Here is a 16052-nt window from a genome sequence, read left to right as displayed (position 1 = left end):
TCTGTCCAGGTCTCCCCCTTGGGTCACAGGGGCCTAAGCTTGTGAACCATGTTCTACTGCTTTCCCAAATGTGTAAGCAAGGAGTAGAGCAGCCGGGACTATATGGAATGTCAACATTGCAAGAGGCAGCTTAACTTACTATACCACAGCACACAATGGCCTGAAACAGTGTTTTAAAAAAAGTTTCTTATATTTTATTCGCTCTTATTTGAAAGGCAGAGTTACAGAAAGTAGAGGAGATAGAGAAAGGTCTTCCAGCCACTGGCTCACTTCCCCAGATTGCAGCAATAGCCAGGAGCTTCCTGCAGGTCTCCCACATGGGTACTGAAGCCCAAAGATGTGAGCCCATCTTCTGTTGCTTTCCCATGGCCTTAAGTAGGGAAGCTGGATTGGAAGTGAAACAGCTGGGACATGAACTGGCACTCATGTGATGCCAGTGCCACAGGCTCAGCTTACTTTTACTATGCCATGGTGCCATCCCCAAAATGACACTTCTTAAAATTTAATCATCTACTGCCATAATTTCTTTTTCATTTTTGTAGTCCAAATGTATGATTTTACTTAATTTTTTTTCTTGAGAGTTGTCATTGTGGCATAACAAGTTGCTACCTGCAATGCAGAGTTTATATGAGTTTTGATTCAAGGTCTGACTGTTCCACTTGTGATTCAGCTCCCTGCCAGTTCACCTGGAGAGCAGTGGAAGATGCCCCTGAACCCACCTAGGAGACCCAGATGAAGCTCCTGGCTTCAGATTGGCTCAGCTCCAGCCGTTGTGGCCCCTTGGGGAGTGAATCAGCAGACAGAAGATCTTCCTTTCTGTCTTTCCCCCTCTCTATATATCTGACTTGCTTATAAAAATAAATAAGTCTTTTAGAAAAAGAATATTTTAATCAAGAGCTGCTGTGCAGAAGAAGAAAACATTTGATATTTTAAATGTATCCATTGGATAGAGTTTAATTATTCTTAGAACTTGGAAGGAGAGTGGAGGGAAGGAGTGGATCCAGAGTTATTAAAAGGTGTAAATTGTCAGCTGCTGTACCAGATTTCACTTAGTCCTCATAACCTTCATGTGGTGAGAAAGGAAACTAGGCAAAGAAAGGCCAAGGGACTGGTCAGGGACTCAGGTTGTTGCTTCAAGAATCACATCTAGAACTTAGTTCTCTTTGAGCCCAAGCACAAGGCTGCTTCCCTTCCTGGTCACTCTGTGATTGTCCACTCCTACCCCTCTCCTTGCAGAATGGCAGGGCCAAGGTGAGTTGCTGAAGGAGGTCCGACAGGTTGCTTAAGATGTTATTTCCCTTCAGTTAGTTAATAGGAGCAAGTGTGGCATAAAGGGCCTTAGAGTCTTTTTTTTCTTTTAAGATTTACTTAATTTTATTTTTATTTGAAAGGCAAATTTACAGAGAAAGAGAGACAGACTTTTTCCATCTGCTGGTTCCCTCCCCAAGTGGCCACCAACACCGAAACAGAAAGGCAGGAGCCAGGAGCTAGGAGCTTCTTCCTGGTCTCCCAAATGGGTGCAGCAATCCCAAGGACTTGGGCTATCCTGCACTGCTGCTTGCCCACTCTATAAGCAGGGAGCTGGATTAGAAATGGAGCAGCTAGAACATCTGATTTTCAATGATCAGGGTAGTTGTAGTAGGAAAAAACAAGAGTAAATATGGTGCAGTTCCAGTTTCTTAACAATGTGTTAGAGCATAGGAGAAAAGCCCACACTAGCCATGAAACTGTTAGCAGTAGCAGGCAGAAACGTAAAGAATGGTTACTTTCTGTTGTGTAATTCCATAATGTTTGAAGCTTTAATGATAAGCATATCCTACTTTTGCAATTAGAGGCAAATGTGTGGTTATGAAGACTCTAAGAAAAAATTTTCCCAGCAAATAAACAAAAGTCTAGTGCTTTTGAAGCTTTACCAGCAAACCAGACAACACCAGAAGTGCTCATCTACCACCTCCTGGGGATCCTGGATTCCAAGAGATTCAGAGATGGGGTAATATGGAATAGAATACTGATCAGGATTTACTTGGGAAATGCAAATACAGCACATAAGATCTGACTCTGCAACTTAGTGCACATAGTCAATGCAGTGCTCATATTCTTTATTACAAATGGGTGTTAGACTCTGATCTTTGAGACACATATTTCACATATTGTGATTCAAGTCATTATGGGCAGAGTCTGAAAATACACAGGAGAACAGGAAAGGAGAGAAGAGCATCAGGAAGGAGCTGTCAGGAAAAGCCCCTTGCCAACGTGGGTGAGGAGGACATCTTCAGGCTGGGTAAAAGTAGGCTTGAGTAAGTCAGGTAAGTTCCAGAAACTTGTTGCGGAATCGCTGGAAATGAGATTAAACTGAGAGGACCCAGCACAATGACCCAATTAGTAAATTCTCATCTTACAAGTGCCAGGATTCCATATGGCTACCGGTTCATGTCCCGGCTGCTTCACTTCCATCCAGCTCCCTACTTACGCCTGGGAAAGTAGAGGTTGGCCCAATGCCTTGGGACCCTATGCCCACATGAGAGACCCAGAGGAAGCTTCTGGCTCCTGGATTTGGATCAGCTCAGCTCCAGTCATTGCAGCCATTTGGGGAGTGAACCAGCAGACATATTTTTCTCTCTGTAGATCTGTCTTTCCAATAAAAATAAATAATTTTTTTTTAAAATCCTGAGAAATAATAATTGGTGGAAGAACTTTAAAAGATCAAGGAACTTTAAAGTTTGCATAAGGTAGGAAGAAAAGTCAGGCTAATTTGTTTGGATTTTAGATAGGTAACAGGAATTCTACCACAGAATTTTAGCAAAGAAATAATGCAGTGGTGTTTGAGAAAGATCAGCCCATCCCTTTTTGTGCAGGAGGCCGAGACCCACCACTAGGCTCTGTGACAGTTGCTAAACCAGTGGGATTTACTAGTTCACAGCAGCTGTTCTCAGCACTCTAGTGGTCATTAGTTTCGAAAAGTATGTTTAGGTGTAGGGTCACTGTTTAGTCCACTTGGAAAAATAGCCCCCAGTTCAGCTGTCCCACATGCTCTTCTTGTGTTGGCCGATCATCCCTTCTACTCCCTCAGGCCTTTTGCAAACAGGAAGAGAACATTTTCTCTTACTTCCCATCTTCATATGTCATGTGACCAGGCTGTGTGACTGCTCTGCCCCACCCAGCAGCAGTCGACTTCCTGCAAGTAGAAATCATTTCATCTGTGGTCTGAGATTTGCAGGTGGTGGGGAGAGGCCAGTGTTTACTGGCTCAGTGGCTCTGTTCGTGAATGCTGTGCTGTTACTAAACAGACTTCACTGAGCTGAATGCTCAGAACTCTGTAACTTCTCATCTCTACAACTGGAATCTCTCCCCCAGGGTACAGATCAAAGCCCAAAGCCTTTAATTATTGGCCCAGAGGAAGATTATGACCCGGGTTATTTCAACAACGAGGTAACAGTTTCCTGGTTTTTCCTTTCATCATTCTCCGGTCCCACAAGCTGCTCTTGACTAGAAGCGGTGTAACTAGCACCAGCTGGGGGAGGGAGCCTCGTATCAATCCTGGAAGGTGGATAGCATGGGAGCTAAGCAGGAACTGACTGTGCTGCTGTGCCCTGCCTGCACGCCTCCCGGCCACACTCACCCTTTTGCTTTCCAGAGTGATACCATATTCCAGGATCTTGAGAAACTGAAGTCACATCCAGCTCACCTTGGGGTTTTTCTACGTTACATCTTTTCTCAGGCAGACCCCAGTCCACTGGTAAGTCAGAAATGTCATTCTGGTCCTTTCCCTGCTTGATGTTACACATCAGACCTGTGGGCACAGGCTGGCATCTTAAGAACCGAGACAAAATAGGAAACAGGATGGAACTCAGAGGAATTCTTCTCCGTATGTTACACAGTCATCTCCTTCAGTAACCAGAAGGAAAGCAGAAGAGCCAGACCAGGAAAATTATCAGCATAAAGGTGAACTTTTCTGGGATTTTCTGAGTGAAGGTGGCTGCAGAGTAGGGAATCAGCCCTTGAAAATATACAGAGTAACTGCAAGAAAGCTCAGCACAGAGCAAGACTGTAAGAGGTCCCAGTTTATAGGTGATGACAAGAAAGAATGTGAGGGGGTGGAAACCGGAGTACCCTTGGCAGTACTCAGAGCCATACATTCTACTTAGCTGTTTAAAAAAAGGAAGAAGGGAAAAGGGAAATTTAAAAAAAGGCTGTGGTGTAGTTTTCAAAATAAACTTCATGCCCCAGGCATGCAATGCTCTACCACTATTAGATGCCAGAATGAACTTGTTCAACAGGTATTTGTTGAACACCTGTGTTTAAGTCCCAATTGCTAGGATCTCAGAAACATTCCTGAGTAAAGACATGACATGTCATTAAGAAAAATAAAGCATGAACCCGTGGAAATCAATAGATGAACAGGTCACTGGTAAGATTAAACAAGTGAAGGAGCCAGTCAAGGAATGAGGGCTGGGGAAAGGGCTAGGGCTTTTCTCACCACAGGTGTCTGAAACATTCCAAGCAGGCATTGTCAGCCTCAGCATTGTTGGCATTTTAGGTCAGATTATTCAGTTGTGGTAGATAGTACTTAGCATTTTGGGTGTTGAGTGTATTCGAGGACTTTGGCCATTAGATGCCAGTACTTCTTAGTAGTCATGATGCCTAAAAAGTGTCTCCTCAGAGTCAGAATCACCCCTGGTTGAGAACCACTGCTCTAACTAGTTGCTCTCTTTCCCTAGCTTTTTTACTTGTGTGCAGAAGTGTATCAGAAGACATACCCCAAGGATTCCCGAAGTTTGGGAAAAGACATCTGGAGTATCTTCCTGGAGAAAAATGCGGTAAGGCAGTCATAGAATGAGTTACGATTTTACTGTACTTTTTGGACCTCTTGGAGACAAAGGAAAACTAAGCAAAACGTTTAGGCCACATGGAGAAGAAAAATCTTGGTTCAGGGATTAAGATTTCCTGGACTGTATTTCTAGCTGTGCTTTTTCTATACACATTGCTTTTCTACAAAATGGAGAAAGAAAGGGATTGTCCCCAAATCTATTTGCTCTCTCCTGAAGAACCAATGCCATGGTTTCCCGCATCCTTCCCTGCCTTGCCCATCCCTAGGATGAAGAAAAGCAGGCTCAGAGACATCAGAGGATCCGGATGAGTGTGTGGATGGAGCACCCAGGTGTCTGAAGTTCTGCCTGACTTAACTGCGTAGAGGCAGGAGTCAGACATGGGAAGACCCCCATGGTGCCTGGAACAGGTGCACACTTGGTGTTGTCTGGAACTTGGTGTTCCCAAGTGTTTCCAGAATTTTGTTGGCAAGAGTGCTCCTGCAAAGCTGTAGCAGCAGTTCCTTCCTTGGCTTCCCGATCTGATCAACTAAACTAAAATTCCAAATGGCTTTTTTTTTTCTGGTGGTGAGTTATTAGAGCTAGTGAGATTGGGGAAAACTGATTTGCCTCAAGATTTTTGTATTAAATAGGGCTTGAGTACAGATGTAGAGCTGCCAGTTCTCTGTTTTAGAGCCCCAGGGGTCAGGGCCTTAGAAGGCAAAAGCCAGAACACCAGATTAATTGTGAGACTAGGTGACATTAAAGCTGCTTTCTTTTTGGTAATAAAGAGGAGGGAGAGCCCATCAGATAGCCTGGTAAAGGTTTCTCCCTTCCTGCTAAATTATCACCTGCCCACTTTTTGGAAAAGCATGTCTATTCTTTAGTCTCTGATCTAGAAATAAGAGTGGAAAACCTCACTGGCAGGCCCAACTTTTCTTTTACTAAGATTTATTTATTTTTACTGGAAAGGCATATTTGCCAAGAAGAGAGACAGAAAGATCTTATGTCCACTGGTTCACTCCCCAAGTGGCCACAGTGGCTGAAACTGAGCTGAACCAAAGCCAGGAGCCTGGAGCTTCTTCTGGGTCTCCCACACAGGTGCAGGGTCCCCAGGCTTTAGGCCATCCTGTACTGCTTTCCCAGACCACAGACCAGGAGCTAGAAGGGAAATGAAGCAGTTGGGACATGAACAAATGCCCATATATGCTCCTGGCACATGCAAGGCGGGGACTTTTCCTGTCCCAACTTTTCCTGTAGCTTTATGTTTTATTTCCCATAAACTTTGGCCTAGAGTTTAGATATACACTGATGAAAGGAGGGTGGGTAGATGTTGGCAAAAAAGGACATAACAGTGGCTGCTAATCCCTCCTCTCTGTCTGTTTCCCTCGAGGGTATGCCCTCATCATTTCTGCCCTACTCTTCTATCTTCTAGCCTCTGAGAGTGAAGATCCCTGAGATGTTACAGGCTGAAATTGGTAAGTTTGCTCACTGGCAAGTAAGTCTTCTGGTGTTGTCCTTCTTGTCCTGAGCTCTCAGAATCCTCCAGATGACAGAAGGGACACAGCCCCTGTCCTTGGGCAAGTATCCTCCATAGGACATTTCCTCCAGAAATTTGCATAATAGCTTATAGGCAAGCACAAGTGGGGCAGAGCCTGACTGGGAAGTCACTCTGCTTGGTGGAGTTTGTCATGGGAAGGCCTCAGAGTTTGTCATGAGAAGGCCTGGGCTCATTTCCACAACTTTTTACATGATCTTTCCAGACCTCATTTGCCTCATTTATCCAAGAGGCACTTGGGCTCAATCAGGGGTTTCTAAGAGCCAGATCAATCACCAGATTCTCTTAGGAATCTCTCAATTTTCACACCTGATAGGTATGAAAAACCAGGACGTCACACTATCCTACCTCAAATTCTGACTTCCTGGAATGTTGTTAGCGTTGAGGTGGAGTTATAAGTTCCTTAACAGATACTGATGGCAGCTGGTCTGGAGTGAGGACCTGGTAAACTGGGTGACTCTGGAGCTCCTTCAAATCCTAATCAAGACAGGGGAAGAGAATTTAGCTACCTGCCCAGGAACTTTTCAGGGGCTTCTCAGGGAGGAGAACGTGTGGGCACAAGTCATAGGGTGAACAGAACTTGCTGCTCCCAGCAGCTGGTTCTCACCTGGGTGAAGCTAAATGTCATCAGAAGGGATACACCTTGCTTTCTGCTGGAGAGTTGATGTTTCATGGAATGTGAAGTGCTTACCTTTGTGATCCTTGTGAGCTGGCCATGGTGGGTGCGATGGAATGAACCCTCTCCATTGGAGGGCTGCACTTTGGTGTCACAGGACAATGTATCTGAGCATATCTAATGAGAGTGGCATTAACTCCTCTTAGTAGAGGAAGAACAGGACATGTTTTTTCCTTAACACGGACTTTGGACTTCAGGTATCCAATCCTGAATTCAGACCTTCACTTCTTTTAGGCTAACTAGGGACAGAAAGCCAGTGTATCCTTCCTGGCACCCCATCCATTCTTTCCCTTGACTCCCACTACAGATTTACGCCTGCGCAACAGTGAGGACATCCGCAGTGCCCTCTCTGATGCCCAAGCAGCAACCATGCCAGAGATCCAGGAGCAAATCCATGACTACAGGTTTGCGAGGCTCCTCATTACACTCTGTCCTTGCACCTCCACCTCCTGCCCCTTCTTGATCCCTGTGTGTGTGTATATGTTTGCCTCATCCCTTTTGGGTGCGCATCTGAGGAGAGCTTGTGTACATTTGTTCTTTTCTGTGTGTCTGGCTTAGAACAAAACGCACTCTGGGACTGGGCAGCCTATATGGTGAAAATGACCTGCTGGACCTGAATGGGGACCCTTGCCGAGAGAATCAAGTGGCCGAGAAGCAACTGGCTGCCCTTGGGGATATTCTGTGAGTCTTCAGAGCCCCTGCTCCCTGCGCATGGATTGTTGACATGGTTTGGGGTTTCTTTTCTAATTTCACTCTAGCACTTCTTGCCTGATTGTCCTTCCCCTGATGCATTTCTGAAGCAGAGGTCTACCCATATGCATGGGGTTACCAAGCCTGGGACCCCCCCCACTATAATTCAGTGACCTTGACAAGCCTTGCCCTTCAGGAATGTGATGAGCTCTCTGCCTCTTTCTAGCCCTCTTCCCAAACATCTACCCTTCTTGCCTCTGAGATCATGTCTGCTGTGAGAGCAGTGCTGTGTGTCTCTGGTGGATAAAGTCCTTTAGAATTAGCTGAAGACAGTGGAATCATGTTTTTATTAATTATATCAGAAACTTACAGTTACTTATTAAAAAGATGCAGGAACCCCTGTTATACTCTTCTAGACCCATTTGCTTAATGTCCAGAATGCCTGTGTTGCAGTTCCCAACATGACAGGCTTTCTGGGGACATTTCCAGGCTTAGCAGTTTTTTGTCTCTGTACTGTTTCTCACTAAGTAAGGATGTGACCTTGGCCAAGCCATTTGATCTCACTGGACCTCATCTGTAGAGTAGTCAAAGTTGGACTGGATGAGCTCTACAGCCTCCATGAATGCTGCTGCTGCTTCAACCTCATGGCACCACTGTTGGGTACCAAGCACTACTCTACCTTCAGCATTTTTTGGGTGCAGTGGTGAATGAAACAGCCCTGATCCTGACTGAGCATACCTTGTAATGGAAACAGCAGTGCTTCACACAAATGGAATGGGGTAGTATGTTAGCACTTAAGTGTTGGTAAAGAAAGTAGAGCCAGCAAGGAGAACCAGGAGAACAGAGCCCATGGATTGCAAATCTAACCAGGGTGGTTGAGCAAACCATGGGGAAAGGGAACCTGATACATTCAGAGGGAACAAGAGAGCAACTCTGTGGAGCCTTGTGGACAACCACTCCCACTCTGGGTTTTGCTCTTGGAAAGGGAACCATTGGAACTGCACTAGACTAGACCAGGCCCTGAGCAAGATAGTGATGGAAGATTCCAAACAGGGAGGTCCGCTTAGCAGCTCCACAGGAAAACATGTTAAAGAAAGCTCCTCAGAGTGGGAGAGGCAATGGGAGCTCTGAGATAAGAGGTATATTTTGATGATAGAGTCACCATGACTGTGGAGTTTGACTAAAAGAGCAAGGAAGTTCCCAGGGATTTTTCTTTTTACCTATACAACTGAAGGGGATGAAGATACCAACACTCAGTTTAGGGACAATTGCCTGGACAACGGTTTTGAGGTAGAAAATCATGGCCCTGTTTTGGACATGTTAAATAGAATGCCGAGTAGGTGCTGCATACATGAATCTGACATTTAAGGACATCTGGGCTAGGAATGAGACAGATGTCATCACACAGAGCAGGGATGCTTTGCAAACTTAACCTTCTGACCTTCAGTGAAACCCTGAATCTTTCTGGGCTTTAATATCCTGAATAGTCAGATGTCATCAACCGCCTCAGCTAATTCCGGGGATGGAGGCAGGGCCTTACCGAGCCTATTTTTACATTAGTTGGGTTCATATATGCATGATCCTGACCCATGGTGAACACTCAAAGATTAGTTGCTATATACATTTATCTCTTCTAAAAAGGTTTCTTTGGATTTAATCTCAAGGTATTGTTACTTCCTTCTCATCTTCTCTCCTCCTGCCTCAATATTGCTATAGCCCTTCTTTCTAGATTTTTTTTCTTTAATGTTTGTTCATTTATCTGAAAGGCATAGTAATAGAGAGACAGAAATGGCAGAAAAACAGACAGCTTCTAACCACTGATTTGCTCCACAGTTGCGTTAGGGCTAGACTGAAGCCAGGAGCCAGGAATTCCATCCAAGTTTTCTAGGTGGGTGACAGGGACTCAAGTACTTGAATCATTGTCTGCTGCCTCCCAGGTGGATTCATCAGGAAGCTGATTCAGAAGCAGAGTAGTCAGATCTTGAACCAGACCCTCCAGTATAAGATGCAAGTGCCCCGAACAGCAATTTAACCCATTGTGTCACAACACCAACCCCCTACAACAACCCTTGTAATGGTACTAGGCAGATACAAAAGGGAACCTCTTTCTCCAAAATCTCAGACAGCAAAAAACATATAACAAGCTAGAGGCTTGTATTACCACATTCCTCTTTCGTTTCACTAGAAAGACATCATTGTCATAATCATGTCATTATTACTCTGTGCCATTAGCACCCCTTGAGGGAATAACTGTCACCCACTGAGCCCCAAGCTGGTTCTGTGGCTGTGAGCAAGAGTCTGGCCTTTTATCATACTTCTCCCTTCCTCTTTCCAACCTTCTCCTTTCCTCTGAGAAAGAGTTTACCCACCTCCCAGACTCTGCCCAGGCCATAAGCCTCTGTCTTTGCAGTCTGAGTCATCTGTTCTTTCTTTTGTTCCAGGTCCAAATACGAGGAAGACAGAAGGTGAGTGCATGGTGTGGTTCATTTATAGCTTTCAAGGTGGGAAGGAAGGGACCCGGCTGCTGTGCTTTCCATCTCTGCCTGTTTCAGGGAGTCCGTAGGATTCTAGGACCATCTAGGAGAATTGATCTGTACAAGTTTTGTTCCCAGGTGACTGTAATCCTTGCACATGGGTGTCATGATCCAAACCCCTGATGCTCAAGGGTCATTGGGGGTGTGGGTGGTTTCTAATTCCCATACCTGCTTCCTCGTTTCCACAGAAATCAGCCCAGTGGCTTCCTTACCACCTATTTCCTTCAGCCATTTAAAAAAAAATACAAGTTGTAGTTTTATCTGTCTGGATTAAGAGCAACTGTACAAGAGAACTGGGTGCAACAAGCTCCCTTTTTTGGCATGTGTTAGGATATTTTCTGCAGCCTTAAATAAAGATGCTTCAGAAAATTCATAAGAAATTAGAATTAGAAGGTGAGTTTGTTTTGTTGAGCAATATGTTAAAATTCATACTTTTTTCATAAACTTCCTAAGACCCCGGTGCATGGACTTCAAAAATTTTTGCACAAAAGTAAACTTGCCTTTAAATTATATTTTCAACAAACTTTTTGAAGTACCCTCTTTCATATGTCATTGCTTCTCATAAGCCTGTGTTAAAATGATTCTGCATGCCCCAAATACACACGCACACACACACACACACACACACACACAAAGATGGCAGTTGTCTGTTTAAGAAGGCAGTGAAGCCAGCACTGGCTAGAGGTTTGCTGCTTTGAATCTACAAAGTGGATAATCTGCCTACCAGATTGCAGACCAAATACATTTCCAAACACAGAGCTCTGGACAGTTTCATTTGTGGCAATTGGAAGCTACTTGACAGTTCCTTTCCAGCAGGATACCTTAGCAGAGGCTAAGTGACGTTTCTTCCTTCCCCTTGCACCACCCTGACATCAGTACTCAGGAGATCTGCAGACGTCAACCAATCCTCTAGTGTTGCCTATGCCTTGACTAGCAGAGAATTATTTGCTTACATTTTAGGAAAATGGCCTATTTTTCCACTAACCATCACACCCTCACTGGGAAGTTTCTACTTAGAGAAAGAATAAGAATTCTCCTGGGAGTCTTGCCAGTTTCTTCTTCATGCCGTCTCATTTGATTATCCCAGACTTCCATTTGAATACCTTGCCCATTACTACTACTTCCCCCCTTCACTGGATTGCTGTGGGGAGATTGTCTAGAGCAGGGATTTTATTTGGCCCTTCTCCCTGTTACCAGGAAGCAGAATTTTAGCTTTCTGATTCACAGCGTGGTTCTTCTCTTGCAGTGCCCCCATGGACTTTGCCGTCAACACCTACATGAGCCATGCTGGAATCCGTCTCCGAGAGGCCCGACCCTCCAGCACGGCAGAAAAGGCCCAGGCTGCTCCTGACAAGGACAAGTGGCTCCCCTTCTTCCCTAAGGCCAAGAAGGTGACAACTGCCCTAAAACCCAGCTGCTCTTGTACCGTTCTCTGTGCTGAGTTAGACTAGAAGCCGTTTTTCAGTTAATAGTACCATCATTCTACCTTTGGATATGGGAGAGGTGAGAACCCTCAAACTAGAGTAGCTCTCTGTCCATTCTTCCAAAGCTGGCCAAAGGTAAATGTGCTTTTTAGGGTATAAACATGAGGCAGCTTTCTAGTTTGGTGCCAGTGATGGAGTGATTAGCAACCACATCTGGATATTGAGGCCTCGTACAAATCCAGTGTCTCTTGTCTCAGCAGAGCAGCAACTCCAAGAAAGAAAAGGATACCTTGGAAGACAAGAAGCGAAACCCCATCCTCAAGTACATTGGGAAGCCCAAAAGCTCTTCCCAGAGCAGTGAGTATATGGGGAGCAGCAGCCTTGGACATACCAGCGTGTTTGTTGGTGGAGGGCCTTCCTATGCTTCTGGGAGCCCTGGGCCCCAACTCTAAGACTGCAGCTTCCTCTCACCACTGCCGCTGTCTGTCCTGCCACATCTAGTGCAGGCTCTGAAGTACAAGTTAGTGTTTGAGCCAGAGCGGCCTTGCCAGTCTCTGGGTCTTAGTCTAGGAACTCAGAGCCAGTAATAGACTCTGAACATCCAAGTGAAGGAACATTGCCCCCATTGATCCCATTGAAAGTAAATGCCTACTTTACTTTCATCCATTGTACGCAGCATGTAGGCCTGTAGTCGGTGCTTTGGGAGCAATCCCAGACCCTGGATTAGGGATTTGAGTGATTTTCAAGTGGAAGTAGGGGAGGGCAGCAAGTTTGGGAGCCATCAGTTTCCCTAATGTTATCAATAACCTAAAACTCACTTGACATTCCCACTAATCTCTTCCCAGCTGTGTCAAGTGTCTGTAAATTGTTGCTCTTTTCCCCAACCCCAGCCAATATATTAAATCCCTGGTATCAGTGGGAGCATGGTGTGGACATGCTGACTTTCTGAAATTGCTCTTGTAGGGGAGACGGAAGGGAGGGACCCTGCTAGATCCACCTTGATTTTGGTCACTACCTTTTCATTTTCCAGATTAATGTAATTTTTATTTTGACTCTTGAAATATTAATTTGACTTTTCATGGTTTACTTTTGTTTTTGTTTGTTTTTCTTTTAGCATTTCATATTCCTTTGTCCCCTGTGGAAGGTAAAAGGACCATTTTCTTTGGATTTGTCTTTGCATTAGCATTGAGTTTTCATCTCCAAAACTTTTCTTTTCCCTTCCCTTTCTCCTGTCCTATTCCTTTCCTCCCTCCCTCTCTGTGTGTTCCTCCCTGTTGCAAAAGCTGCTCTGTGTCACAAACCTGTGTCCAGGGGGGCTTCTGCCCTCATGCTTGGGTATAAGACCTTGCCAGCCTAACCCAAGGTTTTGAGGAACAGAGACCTTCCTATCCTAGATAGGCCTTCCTAGGGGTTCTGGTAAGAACCCTTTAGCTAGCCATCTAGCAGGTGTTTTGGTTCTTGTTTTGTTTTGTTTCTTAATAGTCTGAGGCCTCTTCTCCTAAGTTGTGTGGCCTCTCTAGAAATGAGGTTTTGGAGGCAAGGGTTCTGCATCTGTGAAGGGACCCCCTCACCAGCTGAAGTATCCTATAGAGAAGTAGCTCAAATTTTCATTTTCAGTTGAAATTATTTGTGAAGGTAATTTTTCTTCTAGTAAATTATGGGTCTCTCACAGTTTTTCTCTTGGGTATTTTTTATTTGTTAATATCGTCTACTTTGCTGAAGCCCCTCAACGTGGCTTTCTTCTCCTTTGACTTTCACCTGCCAATGTTGTATGGCTATAGCAGGTAATAGAATGACTAAAGCACGCCATGAGAATCTAATACGTTCTGGAATCTATGGATTCAAAACATGAATATAGTATCCATTGACCCACAGAAGTTGGAGATTGAAATGTCCCAGATTTAGAAGGTTCATTTCCCATCAATGAGTTTATATATGTGTAATTAAGTGAGTGATGTTTTGGGGTGCATTCCAATAAATACAGAGAGAGCAATGAGGTACAATAGGAAATCATTCTGTTACTAGGATTTATTTTATGTAGACAATACTTCTAGACTCGTGCCATTAAAAATTTTTTTTTTTAAATTTTTTGAACAAATGATCCCTATTCCCCTAACACTTAGCATCTTACTTCTTGTCCACCCTCCCCGGGAAGACCTGAGGCCAAGGCAGGCCTCCAAGGCTGAGCAGCTCTCTTCAGCTTGAGAAGGCTAGAAGCACCCAGGGCAGAGGCGTGCTAACTGCTGCCAGGGCACAGTAAGGATGCTAGATACAGCAACTCTTTGAGTCAGATTTTTCCATTGTAATTGTTTAGATTGGTGTTCTCAATTTTCCACAACAGCAGCAAAATTCATATCTAAAGATCAAACATTTGCCAAAGCTAGAAAACCTTAACATTGAAAGTTTGGCCTTTTCGGATTGGTAGCTGTTACCTGTGTGTTAGTGAGGTATCCGATTGATAATAGCATATAGTTCACTTTTATTTAGTTCCATTGTCATTCATAGACTAAAATAGAACAAAGACTGTTAGTGAAACTTCACTCTTGGAAAATATGCTCCCTTTTGCCTATTTTCCCCATTACTTTGGGTCATTCTGTTGAACTAGATCTTAGTACTATGTCTTCCTGTAGCTAAGCTAGAACTATGTAAATACTGTTGGGCATTTTCCACATGGCCAAAAGAAAAGGAACAGCAGACTCAGTTTGATGACTTTCAATAATAGAATGCTCCCAGGCTCTCACATTGTCACCCAGCCAGGATAGCTTGGGACTGTGGCTGCACAGCTGAGCCTGGTGTCTGCCATAGCTCCATGGCCCAGAGGTCCATTCAGTGCAGGCAAGCAGATCTAGTTCTAATGTCCAGAATGAAGCTGATGGGAGCCCAACTCCTGAAACATGCATAGAAACTCTGGTGTAGTTTAAGCAAAACATTACTTTGGCCTCCTCAGAGATGTGGAAATGTAAACTTTGAGGAGAGCAGATAACATTTTTCAGTTCTTCCAGCTTAGACTGTTTTGAAAGGCAGGTTTCGGGACAGGGAGGTTTGTAGGTTTCTGTATGTGGATAACAGAGTCTGTAAAGCCGCTGCAGACTTTGTTGGTGCGGCTTAGGTAAGGACCTAGAACCTCCCCAGTTCCCGCTGGTCCCAGGCAAAGCAGTATTTCTGGCCCAGCCCCTGTTCTAACATAGCTGGACTCAGAGATGAGCTAGGTGAATTAAGATGAACCAATCTCCCTTTGTCATGCTGAAAGCTGTGGAAACCCGAGGTCTGGGTTCTCTTCTCAGCATCTCTAAGCTATACCATCTGTGCCTTTGCTCTTTGAATTTCTCTTCTCTTTGAACAAGAAGAGCTGTCTTCATTTTCAAAAAGTGTCTGGAATTTGGCAGAGTGACATCTGCTCTGTTGCTCCTCCATTCCCCTCACTGGTATAAAGGGTTTGCTTCTTTATTGATGGACACCTGAGGGGTTAGAAAGATCAGGAAGGAGAATCAGGGAAAAACCAAACTAATGAACTCTAAAAATAATAGAAACTTGAACAAGTCTGATTTGACAACACACCAGTTGTTGTTCTTTAATTATTTTAGCTAGTACATGGCTCTTAAAAACCTAATCATGTTTCTGTGAGCAGAAATATCATTTAATAAAGATCATAATATCCAAAAAATAGTTCCATGGAAAATGGGCTTCAAAATCTTTCAGTTTTGCACATGAGGAAGAAGTGGACATAGGATGGTAGAGTGGCCATCCAAGGCCACACAGCACAGTCGTAGAAGGGCCAGGACAGGACCAGATCCATGCCGCTTGATTTTCCTGCTGTTCTCATCCATGCTTGCTTATTGCTCTGTCTTCTGGGCTAGCGGGGAGTAAGGGCTGGAAAAGCGATCCCTGAACAGAAGGCATAGTACCCTTCATTTCCTTCTTGCCTCCAGTCAAACCAGGCAATGTGAGAAACATCATTCAACACTTTGAGAACAGCCAGCAGTATGACGCCCCAGAACCCGGGACACAGCGACTCTCCACAGGAAGCTTTCCTGAGGACCTGCTGGAAAGCGACAGGTAGCAGTGACTGGGTAGGGCTTGCCAGCTGCTTGGGGAGAAGAACATGGACAGAGTTTGGTGCTAGGGACTCTTTCTGGCCACTTTACCTTCCCTGCTAAACAATATAGCTCTCACTTAATAGAACTATCTCCCCAGCTGCCCACCCTTGATGCCTCAGAAGACACCCTCATCATGTATTGGAAATGAGGCCAATGGAAGAGCAAGAGGATAGGCTTTTACAGTTTTCTTTGGATTTAGTCCTATTACTAACCTGCATCTCAAAATTGAACTAAATTATATTATAAGGCAACTGAAAAAGAAACCCTA

The 16052-nt window shown here is 44.5% G+C and overlaps 1 protein-coding gene across 1 annotated transcript in view; it reads left to right on the top strand.

Moving 5' to 3' along the window:
- ARHGEF11 (Rho guanine nucleotide exchange factor 11) overlaps nucleotides 1–16052 on the top strand; it is a 129623-nt gene that overhangs the window by 95916 nt on the left and 17655 nt on the right. Inside the window, exons 12-22 of the mRNA XM_040988529.1 lie at nucleotides 3355–3429; nucleotides 3635–3736; nucleotides 4719–4817; nucleotides 6241–6283; nucleotides 7347–7443; nucleotides 7598–7720; nucleotides 10171–10194; nucleotides 11510–11654; nucleotides 11948–12044; nucleotides 12802–12831; nucleotides 15617–15743. Of these exons, the coding sequence (XP_040844463.1) occupies nucleotides 3355–3429; nucleotides 3635–3736; nucleotides 4719–4817; nucleotides 6241–6283; nucleotides 7347–7443; nucleotides 7598–7720; nucleotides 10171–10194; nucleotides 11510–11654; nucleotides 11948–12044; nucleotides 12802–12831; nucleotides 15617–15743 (962 nt within the window). The remainder of the gene's footprint in view (nucleotides 1–3354; nucleotides 3430–3634; nucleotides 3737–4718; nucleotides 4818–6240; nucleotides 6284–7346; nucleotides 7444–7597; nucleotides 7721–10170; nucleotides 10195–11509; nucleotides 11655–11947; nucleotides 12045–12801; nucleotides 12832–15616; nucleotides 15744–16052) is intronic.

This window comes from Ochotona curzoniae, unplaced genomic scaffold (genome assembly GCF_017591425.1).
Source record: "Ochotona curzoniae isolate NIBS_2020 unplaced genomic scaffold, NIBS_Ocur_1.0 contig_4909, whole genome shotgun sequence".
Taxonomy (NCBI): domain Eukaryota; kingdom Metazoa; phylum Chordata; class Mammalia; order Lagomorpha; family Ochotonidae; genus Ochotona; species Ochotona curzoniae.
Note: the sequence above shows the minus strand (reverse complement) of the source record. Positions and strands in the feature narration are given on the sequence as shown.